This window comes from Pocillopora verrucosa, chromosome 1 (genome assembly GCF_036669915.1).
Source record: "Pocillopora verrucosa isolate sample1 chromosome 1, ASM3666991v2, whole genome shotgun sequence".
Classification (NCBI taxonomy): domain Eukaryota; kingdom Metazoa; phylum Cnidaria; class Anthozoa; order Scleractinia; family Pocilloporidae; genus Pocillopora; species Pocillopora verrucosa.
Genome location: NC_089312.1, coordinates 21,210,226 through 21,220,960, shown reverse-complemented (window position 1 = coordinate 21,220,960; position 10,735 = coordinate 21,210,226). Strand labels below are relative to the sequence as shown.

Sequence of the window (10,735 nt, the reverse complement as noted above, 5' to 3'; positions counted from 1 at the left end):
TTTACCATAGCGAGGATTACGAGACTCTGAACAGTACAGGGAGTGACGATCACATCTACGACAAAATAGAAGACTGAAGCTGATTCGATTAGGGGCATGAAGTGAAACAATTTCAGCCAAGAACATTCTCCAAAACAGGTCATTCAGGGGCAGGTTCATTCATCCTCTATTCTTCTCATTTCATCTCCGATTCCTACATCCCCCCTCGCACCTTTGGGCTTGTTGAAACGTTATTCCTTCTTTTATTATAATAATATTGAGCTTTCTATAAACTAACAAGCAAAACAAAGGTCTTTCTTTAAAAATTAACGAAACTTCACTTTTTACAGTATCATCTTAACGTCCGGTATCAAATTCTAACAAAAAAATGTCCTAAAATAAGCGTTATAATCTAACAAATAAACATACAGTAGGGTTAACAGGAGTTTTCCATATGAATATTTCATTCTTCACCACTTGAATTCTTACAATGACTGCAATCCCTCCCGTTTAAATGTAGCTTTTACTTGTACTAAACATTTTAAGACAGACAATTTTCATATCAGCTCAATGCTATTGTTGATAATTTGTTTTGCTTAAAATAACTCAAACTGAATTGAAACTTGGTAACATACTCTCAGCTTACCGACAGGACACTGCAGATGTACTTTGGGTAAAGACAATAAATTCAATATATTAACTTCTGGGAAATAATCATGTGTTCTACGTGTGATTTTATTTTTTCATAAAATTGACGGCAGCACTTAAAAATAAAATCCCATAGCCAAAAGAATTACTACAACAACACATCTATTTCGAAATGTCCCACAATTACAACATCACCAATTATAAAAATTCTCATAAAGAATTTTTTTTAATTGAAAGGAATTCCTTCAGTTGTCCATATTTCCAAATATTTATCAGGATAACTATGATATCTTGTAGTTTCGCTTTATAAAAATGAAGTCTTTTATTTGCCTCTCACACCACAATTAGAGCAAAAATTGTAGCATAAAGGCCATTTGCGCAACAGACTTAAATTTTCTATGCCTCTATTCATTTAGAGCAATGATGGAATTTTCCTGCAAATAATTAACCAATATCAAAGTGTTCTCCAAAAGAAAAGTGGCTCACTAGTGTTTTTCCCAACTGCATGTTTCAGAAGCACCAGCTATTTCAACTAGACAAATCAGTAAAATACATATCTTGATCTGAAACAAATTTTAATTTTTTATGCCTAGTGTTTTTTTTTCCATAAGGTCTGTTTACTAAGAAATCTCTGGAGAACACTGATATCATGGTTACACACAACTTCTATACGTTGAAAATTTGCAGCATTACATGTCACCCCTCCATTCTTTGTTAACAGCCAATATTTTGTAATCAAGACAAAACTTGGCTTGCCAACATTTCAACTGCTGGCTGTTGATAAACAGTGTAACAGCTACTGTATAGCAATGCTTGATGCCTGATAACATAATGCTCAGGATATTACTCAATGTCTTCAGGATCTGCACCCAGTATGGCAGCTGGGGGGTGAGGTCCAGCACCAGCTGCTGCTAAGGCGGCAGGCTCATCTACAGCCTCCACCAGCCCTGGGGTTCCAGTCTTAGTTTTAACACACTGGAAGTCAACATGACGACTCTTGCTTTCTTCTTTCTCCCATGACATACGCACAAATGGTCGCTGAACATAGTTATAAATCACTAAAAAGAGAAAAAAGCACAATGGTAAAGAACAGTTAGTTGTATTCGGGCAAGAAGGTTTAAAAGGCACAAAGACTAGCAAGATATTCTGGCCAACACAAACTACACAAATACAAGACACAAGTGGATTGAAAAATTTTTTAAAAATTTAAAAAATGAAGGAGAAGGACTGAGTATCTGGAAATAAATGTAGTATTATCACCAGTTTTGGTCAGCCCAATAAAGGATTACACAAAGCACTCAATGAACACTTTATAATAACTATACTTGACGAGTGATATTAACAAATTCATATATTGTATTTCCTTGAATAATAGCCCAGAAAATTGACTGAAAGGAGGGACACATAATGGATGGAGGGAACTTCACTGATAATGCTTATTACATTAGCATGGCAATTGACCAAAAAATTAAAAGAACAAATAATGCACTCTAAAGAACTCTGCAAGCACATGGAGATGTGAACAACTGAAAGATAGCTACAATTATAAGAACAGACACTATTCTCCTGCACTAATTTGGCTGTAGTTGAAACTTAACAAGTTACCAATTTAAAGTTGCAGTAGAGGCAGGTTTGCTTTGTATCCCTTCTATTTAAGAAAGTAAGGGTGGAGGAAGGGGCACTTTTTCAAGAAGGGTGACGTTAAGGCCTAGAGAGCAGATGCTTATTTGAGGGAAGCCGGTTATTAGAGTGTGGGTGGTTCCTCAAATATGGAATAAAAGGAATTTATTGCAAAATAGAGCAAATGGAGTTATGAGACTACAAAGTATAAAACCCTCACTGCATATCAAGCAAAATGCTGCAGAACAGATGAAGATGAAGCACATATCACCAACTAAGAATGAAACCTTTAGTCCCAAATATGCTGTGACTGATTTGGGTCTTGAGTCAAAAAAAAAAACAAAAAACAAAAAACAACAACACACATAGCTAAAGCTTAGAGTCTATTTTGCAAATGCTTGGAATGAAAATATTATTATCAACAACAACAAATGTGATCAATCTCATTGCCTGTTGTACAAAGCAAATCAATCTTACCTTCAGGCCTCCCTCCGTTTGGCCTCTGTTTGATTTTCTCCTTGTGAGTGGGATAACCTGCAGAAATAAAGGGCAAGCAAGATATTGTGAGATATTCATTATATGTTCCTCAAAAGTCAAATAATGACTTATATTCATGAGATGCAAGTGAATTTTTTTATGTCATCAGAATTGCAAGTGCAGTGGTTCCAAAATAAGTGTATGAATACTCTCAAAGAAATTGACTCCAAATGGCTGGATTCCCTTTTTTCCAAGAGAAACCATCTATATACCAGTCAGTTCCTTCTACACAGTGACTATGATTTAGCAGGGTGTAATGAACATTTTTGCCCCTAAGTGTATGAATAGTTTATAAACAAGAACCTTCTATTCCAAGCCTGATTTTCTTGAGGCCTCTTTCCTTCAGTACTTCTTTGGCCACATCACGGTTTTCAAAGTACTTGAAGAATCGGTACAGAGATGTTGAATACACAACTAAGTCACAAATAAAATGGCAATATGTAAATAATCAATGGCAGCTAGTACACTACTTGCATTATGACAGGTTTTTCTAATTCTGCAAAAATCTAACTTAGTTCATTCAATTCCATTTTAGGTACTCTGTAACACCTTGTAATAAGAATGGAATACATGACCTTGAGTGCACTATGTTTCTGTTGACACTCAATGACTTAGCCTCGAGGTCATTTTAGCCTGAAAATGGTTGACTGGTTTGTTCAATCAGATTCAACACTGTTCCTGATTTAACCATCAATGATTGCTGCAGTATGAGCATGTGCATTGAAATACAGTCATGGAGAATCCTAGTCTCAGAATTGTGCGATTTAATTTTGTTTTTCATTAAAAAAAAAATTAATACCAGACAACCTTAAGACAAAAGTTACAGATACATAGTCTATAGACAACCTGGAGTCAAGCATGAGTCCAAAGAAATTTTAATTTAGTTATTTCTTACTGTGAGTGTATTCCTCTCCCATACTGGGGGGATACTCTTCATCCCAATCCACCACATCGTCATCAGTAAGGATCACTATATGACATTCACGGTCACCTTTCTGTAAAGAAATTTATAAATTTATAATAGAAATGTGTCAGACAAAGTCTTGTGAGCACAATAAGTATACCTGGAGAGTAGTCACCTAAGCTTGCATTACATGCCCAACTGTTCAAGCTTTATCACTTTACAGGGTAAGCTACTTTAATGAAACGACTGTCATTGATGATCAATGAGTTCATTCCAAAATCAAAAGTATTAATTTATTTCATTTTCAGGAGACAAAACATGCTCAATACATGTACCTTGTTAATGCTACAACTGAAGTAAAATAATTCACAAAAGCAGTTTACCAGAACCAAACTTGCAAAACTGACTCTTACTTCTAAGCTTTTATTTGCATTGTTTCTTCATTCCTACTGAATGAATATATAGTGCTTTAGGTGATATCCTATCAGAACCAATATTTAAGTTAGTGAGTTATTTTACCTTTGCAGAAGAAACCATAACAGGTAGAATGTACTCCTCCACAAAATATTGAAACTGGTTTTTAGCACCATCATTTGACAGTTCATGAAGAAGATCCCCTGCAAGAAAAATTATTTTAACTGTATTTAACTTTCAGTTATAATTGCTTATGGGTGACAAACCAGCTTAAGTGTCTGCCTAGAGCACTTAACTCTAGATAAAATGGTTCCAGCTTGAGACTGAGGTCACTGAGTTGTGACTTTTAGGTACAACACCATCACAGTGCCTTTCTTCTGAATGGGATGTAAAGTAGTTTGAGCAAACTGTCATGAAAACTCAAGAATCATTTTGGTGTATTTGTATCTTGTTTGGTAATTTTTTAGTAATTCTCCTTGTCATTTCATTCCACAGGTACTAGGAGAATACACTGTAACTGGAAGTAACTGACGTTGAGCTTTAGCTCAACTCTGTGCTTTGTACTCGGATAGAGCATACTCTTTCAACAAATGACAACGTGCATTATACCCAAACTTTATTATTATAATATTATTTATTATTGATAAAGACCCATCATGACTGTGACCTATTAAATCCAATATCTGAAGTACAAAGATGGTGACCTCGAACAAAATTTTTTAATAATGCTGTGCCTTAAGTGAGTTTTTTTTTAATTATGCTCTCAATGGTGGTCACTCAAAAAAAATTGATTGTTGCAATTTGAAAGTAGTTTGAGAACAACTTACTTAAATTCTGACATCTGACCACTTGAGCATTAAATGGTATAAGCAGATAATCACATGCTTCACGAAGTTCTGGGATTTGTACACTTGGTGGACAGTTGATCAGACCTGTTTTGTAGTAATCCTGTAATACATTATAATACATTTTTCAAAATATATCAAAGACATACATGTAATGTTAAACTCTGATCTTTACCTTACAATCCAACCATAATCAGTTTGCCAGAAACCTTGCAATGAAAGTTGCCAATTTGGTGATTTGTATCGGGCTTTCAATAACATGCTCCTTGTTATTAGTTGTGTATAATTATGGTCTTAGGGAAAAGTGAGATAAGTTTTGGTATAAATTCAAGCCATTAATTTCTTTAAAAATATTTTCGATATCAAATATTTTTGATTAGCATTTGCTATCTGCGGGTCAAAGGATTATCTTGTAAATATGTAAGAAAATGAAAAATAAAAGTGAAGTGAAGTGAATATTAAACCTTGATATGTCACACAAGCCTCCAAAAAGCTGAATAGGAGCTAAAAAAATTGGAGATTTTTATTAGCCATATTTGAGATTGAGAGTGCATTCTTTGAAAATAAATTGAGAACCATGACCACCTGAACAAGCTGAAACTTCAAAAATAATTTTGGCTATTTCATATAAAATCTTTTGAAACTTTTATTTGTTACTATAACTTTGCCACAGACAAAATAAAAGGGTGCTAGTAGACATAATATACATATTCCCTTTCTAGATGTTGATCATCATCTGCTCTTTACATTTAACAGTACCACTTGCACATATGTTAACTGCGCAGACAAATTTCATATGCTGCAAAAATTAGATCTTACCAGAATACACTTGAAGACATTTGCAGAAATGCCTCTTGCAACTTCATATTCCCCTTTTTCATTTCGGGTTGTGTATTCCATTGTTGAACCAAACATTCTGCAAAGTACAGATATATTCATTTAAGTAAAAATAAATCCATGTGAATGTCCATGACTTTCAAGTATTTTAGTACGATGTCATGATGCAATACCAACATTTTTTTAAAGCCAAAGGCATGAGATTTTTATCATAAGAATGCCAGATATTTTGTCTATGACTAATTCCCACAACCTAAGATACAAGAGATTTTATCAAGGCACTCCTAAGAGAAATGAAACATGCCACTCCCCAGTGTTCTCTTATTAAATTGGCAAGGCTTAAGAGGAGTGTGATCTTTGACTAATTTTTTACAGAAAATAGCAGAAATAACTATTGTAATGTAATATTTTGAACTTCATGGCTATATTTTGTCCACTATATTGCTGAAAATTCCAGTTATCCAAGGCAAAAGACACTATGAACAATGATTTAGAACTACCAATCATAGAGAAGCTGACTGTTTACAGATTTAATATCTTTGTTATGGCTGGATTAGTACTGCAAACAAACTTATCCAATTGTATTTTTGAGAAAAAAATGTTCCGCTATATTGGCTGTATTGAGAGGAACTGTATTTTATCTCACTTGGGTGCCAATATTATGTGGTATTGCAATTGCAATCTCAGAGTCCCTTTACCTCATAACTTGGGTCGCAAAGAAACCAGACACTCTTTAACATAACTCCTGTTTTAGGGAAACTTCAAAGAAAGAAAGCTCAAAGCAGGCCAATTAAGATGCCCAAAGGTGTTGAATAGACATATAAAAATTCCTATATATCGTGAAAAAGGGCCTTGTTATAAAGAACCTCCTTATCCAGTTTTATAACAAGTATACTAGTCTGTTAAGTGAATGTACAAGATAAATCTTCACAATCTCCAGCTGAGTATATAACCCTAAATTTAAAGACAAATTTGCCCACAAATATAGAAATATTGAAGATAAGTTTCTAGACTTCCGGTGAATTTATCATTCCAAACACTAACATTAGTGTTTGAAAGAAGAGCGTTTATTATACTTAAAGTCAACTCGATTGATCTAATTTTAGATCAGCTCATTTAAAAATATAAGCTCTCTCTACTGTGAACCACCAGAAAGACATAATCGACACTATAATAGAGTAACATTTAAGAATATTCGAACAATTATGTTCGCTTTATTTCGAAGAGGAAACGAAAATCGCGATAGCCTAAAAACGGGGAAAAAGTTTATTTACAAAGCTGAGTCCGGCAACGAATCTCGAAACTCACATGTCTTGTACACATGGAAAACACACGGAAGGATGTCAACAAGAAAGTATACCAACAAGAAAGTATACCAACCTTCCCAACATGGTGTTTGGATGAGCAATAAATAGCGATCTTTCGACGATAAAACGTGTATCGTCCACTACCAGCGTAATTTTATCGGCGGCGTCGCCACCCTGAACATTTCTTGGTAAAATCTGAGTGACAACTTTGTTTCGTTGTTTCTGAATAATGGGAGGCGAGTGGGCACCTTTCCGTAACGAATGTTCCATTCTGTTTCTCGTAGAGGTCTTCTGGGGTTCTGAGTGGCTTCTTACAAGACGCCTTGAAAAATCTCGAGGAGGGATGTCTAGAGGTACGTAAGCGTTTAACTCTTCTAGCTCACTGTCAGTGGAGTCATCTTCGACTCCGCGACCATCAACATGTTCTTCTCTGTTGCCGTTTTCCATCGATTTGTCCTCGAAGGACGTTCATAGATACACAGTTGAGTCACTGCTAACACTAACTAAGTCTGACAAGTTTCATTAGCTTCTAATGGACCAGAAATGCCACTGAAATCAGCTGAAGATATGGTTGCAGATACGATTTCCATTCGACGGTTTTCAGGAAGCAGACGGGATCCTTCCAGATGAATCGTTTCCCGTAGATGCAAAATAATGTACCTTGAGATGCTGCAATTGTTTGGGAGGGGTGGGAGAGGAAATCGATGGAAAATAACAAATTTATATTATGAAAATTATCTGGATTACATTCTTTATGGACACACGGCTGATACTAAGAAGGTTTGAATTAAAATGTTTTCCATGACCCTAAGCCATAGGTTGTTGATGTTGGGGACATGGAGACATGGACTTCTAATGGTTTCGTCAATAATGATCATGTTCCGGGTAAAGATACCTTTTCTCAACTAGAAAAACGATAGTAATTTCGAAAAAATAACTTACACTTTTCCAATTTTATCGCGAAAACGAAATTATTGTGGGGCGATTTCAAGAAACATGGAAAAATTGTGACGTCACGGTTTAAGTTGTTCACGTTTACCCAGTTTGCTCGAGGTTCTTCACGCGCATATCTTCTGAGTCGATATGCGCTGATGAGTCCATTTTTGAACTACTGGTTTCTTAAAAGCCCTGCGGAGTTTGATCCTTATCGCCTATTCGGTTTCCACAATGTGCGACGATTACTATGAAGTGTTAGGAGTCCCGAAAACGGCAACAGAAGAGGATATAAGGAAAGGTTATCGAAAGCAGGCGTTGCGATGGCATCCGGACAAAAATCCCGACAACAAGGAACAGGCCGAGGAGAAATTTAAGCTGGTCTCTGAGGCATATGAAGTTCTTTCTAACAATGATAAACGCCAAATATACGATAGATATGGCAAAGAAGGACTTTCCGCCAGGCCAACGAACGGAGGGGGAGAATTTGCCGCAGACTTCGACTTCGACATGTTCAATTCCTCGCAAAACTTCCGCAGCCCGGAAGAAGTCTTCAGGGAATTCTTCGGCTCTTCTTCTTTTCATGATATTTTCAACATGGTCTTCCAATCTTTTGGTGGCTTTCAAGACTACTCTGACACAGGAAACACTTCAAGAAGGTCAAACAGAAGAAGGAATACAGATTTCTTTGGAATGGATGTTTCCAGCGATGATCCTTTATCTGCCGATTTCGACAGATTTGCCGATAATTTATACGGAAACGAATACCTTTTTTCCCAAAGCCCTTCAAGTAATAGAAGACAAAGGCGTCGAAGACAAGATCGTGGATCTCAACGGAACAGCGTTCCAAACTTATACGACCCTTTCGCTTTCACGAGCTTTGAAGACTTCGACACGGTGTTTGATCAGTTTGTGGACATGGAGAGAAATATGATGGCTACGATGGAGCACGTTTTCGGCAGACTTTAATAATGGTGTTGAAACATTAAAATTACGTCGACGATTCAAGAAACAGAACTTTTCTCCTGGACATTCTAAAATCCATTTAAGAGACCCCAGGAGTGACAATGGCTTACACGAAACCGCAAAACCACCATTATGTTTGAAACTGTGTTTACAGTGGACACGGGAGTTTTATTCCATACTTAATATGATTCAGATGTTTATTCAATTAAATATAATTTTTAAGGTGGCGATGATCTAAGTTACAAAAGGATGCCGTAATGCTGTAGAATTAATAAAAGTGCTTTGCTTGAGAGAATTATCTCTGATAACTTTAGAAGGATAAATCATTAGTGTGGTGGCAAAGAGATGCAAATTATGTCATAAAACATTAAAGAGTCAAGTTGTTCCAAGAAACATTATTAGCACCAGCTAATGAAGAAGATCTGGAGAGTTAATTTGTTCAACACCTACTGATACTGAAATTTTTGATACAAGTTATGAAATCAATATGAATTTTTTACTCTCTTGCAATTATTTTTCGGAGTATCCATGTCCTTTCCAAGATTAGAGGAAGCATCCTACAACATCTACCAAAGTATTTGGAATATAAAGAGTGAACCAAAAGTAGGACTTCCAGAGAAGTGTGGAATTGTATTGGAATAACAAACTCAGGCGATTAAACCTGTTATCACCAAACAGCGACAAATAAGAAATGTTTCCTTACAAAATTAATGCACTGTCAATCAGAAAAGTGAAGAGGAGAATGAAAGCTATAAGGAGATGTTTTATATAACACTGAATTGTCAGGGTAAATATTGTAAGAAGTAAATGAATGGCAGTGAGCAAAACTGATTTTGAGATCTTGTGAGTGGAAGGGTTAATATTATTAATTTGGTTTGGTAATTTGGTATATTAACTCAGGATCATGCAATTCCCTGTTTGATATTTTGTTTGTAATCCAAGAAGAAGAAAGAGAAGTATCATTTTAGTAAGGTAGACTAAACTCTTATTTGACTTATGCGTACAGGATTTGTGTTACTTCCTTTTGTGTGAGAGTTTGAATTACTTTGTCATTGGGATTAAGGAAGACAGGGGAGTTACCCATTTTTTTTCCTGTCTCAAATGGAAAAAAATTTGGGCACACCTTATGGAGCTTATTTGTCTCAAATGGAGAGCATCATGAACTTGGACATTTGAAATAAGAGTTTGTGGATTAGTAACAATACTTCCTCATTAAAAGAAGTTTGTTTTCAATAACGTGTTTTATATATATGCATATTTGTAGGGTTACTGCAAAGATCACTCTGATATTCATGTCGCAATCAGCAGTTCACATATATGACTTTCATATATTCACTGTCATTTATAAGAGTTTGTTGATAAGTAACAATACCTCCTCATTAAAAGAAGTTTGTTTCAATAACGTGTTTTATATATACGCATATTTGTAGGGTTACTGCAAAGATCGCTCTGATATTTATGTTGCAATCAGCAGTTCACATATATGATTTTCCTATATTCACTGTCATTTATTAATCACTCCACAGGTTTATTATAAACCAATAAAATGACCATCTCTCAGTCTGTGTTTTAGCTCAGTTGGCAGAGTACTGCACTGCTATCACAGAGGTCAGTGGGTTCAAATACTTTACAAGCCTGAATTTTTTGAGGTCTTTTTTTATCACTGCTGCTTAAGTAGTGTTCATTAGATAGCTATCATATTCAAGGTTAGATTTATTGGTGATGGAATACAATGTAATGATAGA

The 10,735-nt window shown here is 35.5% G+C and overlaps 2 protein-coding genes across 2 annotated transcripts; one reads left to right on the top strand and one right to left on the bottom strand.

The window, feature by feature from the left end:
* Positions 1–235: 235 nt before the first annotated feature.
* Positions 236–7,721, bottom strand: LOC131768998 (BTB/POZ domain-containing protein 10). Its single transcript, XM_059084713.2, has 8 exons — positions 7,165–7,721; positions 5,767–5,863; positions 4,930–5,050; positions 4,208–4,305; positions 3,680–3,779; positions 3,088–3,198; positions 2,725–2,781; positions 236–1,685 (listed from the first exon to the last, which is right to left on the bottom strand). The coding sequence occupies exons 1-8, from the start codon at positions 7,536–7,538 to the stop codon at positions 1,471–1,473; spliced, it is 1,173 nt and encodes a 390-aa protein (XP_058940696.1). The 5' UTR covers positions 7,539–7,721; the 3' UTR covers positions 236–1,470.
* A 424-nt stretch (positions 7,722–8,145) lies between these two features.
* Positions 8,146–10,550, top strand: LOC131769056 (dnaJ homolog subfamily B member 3). The gene has a single exon (XM_059084793.2). The coding sequence runs from the start codon at positions 8,259–8,261 to the stop codon at positions 8,991–8,993; it is 735 nt and encodes a 244-aa protein (XP_058940776.2). The 5' UTR covers positions 8,146–8,258; the 3' UTR covers positions 8,994–10,550.
* Positions 10,551–10,735: the final 185 nt, after the last annotated feature.

Coding starts and splice junctions, on each gene's coding strand:
- LOC131769056 (XM_059084793.2), top strand. CDS start 8,259: ATGTGCGACGATTACTATGAAGTGTTAGGAGTCCCGAAAACGGCAACA.
- LOC131768998 (XM_059084713.2), bottom strand. CDS start 7,538: ATGGAAAACGGCAACAGAGAAGAACATGTTGATGGTCGCGGAGTCGAA. Junction 4,306..4,929: donor GGTCAGATGTCAGAATTTAA/GTAAGTTGTTCT, acceptor TTTTTCTTGCAG/GGGATCTTCTTCATGAACTG. Junction 3,199..3,679: donor GGGAGAGGAATACACTCACA/GTAAGAAATAAC, acceptor TTTGTGACTTAG/TTGTGTATTCAACATCTCTG.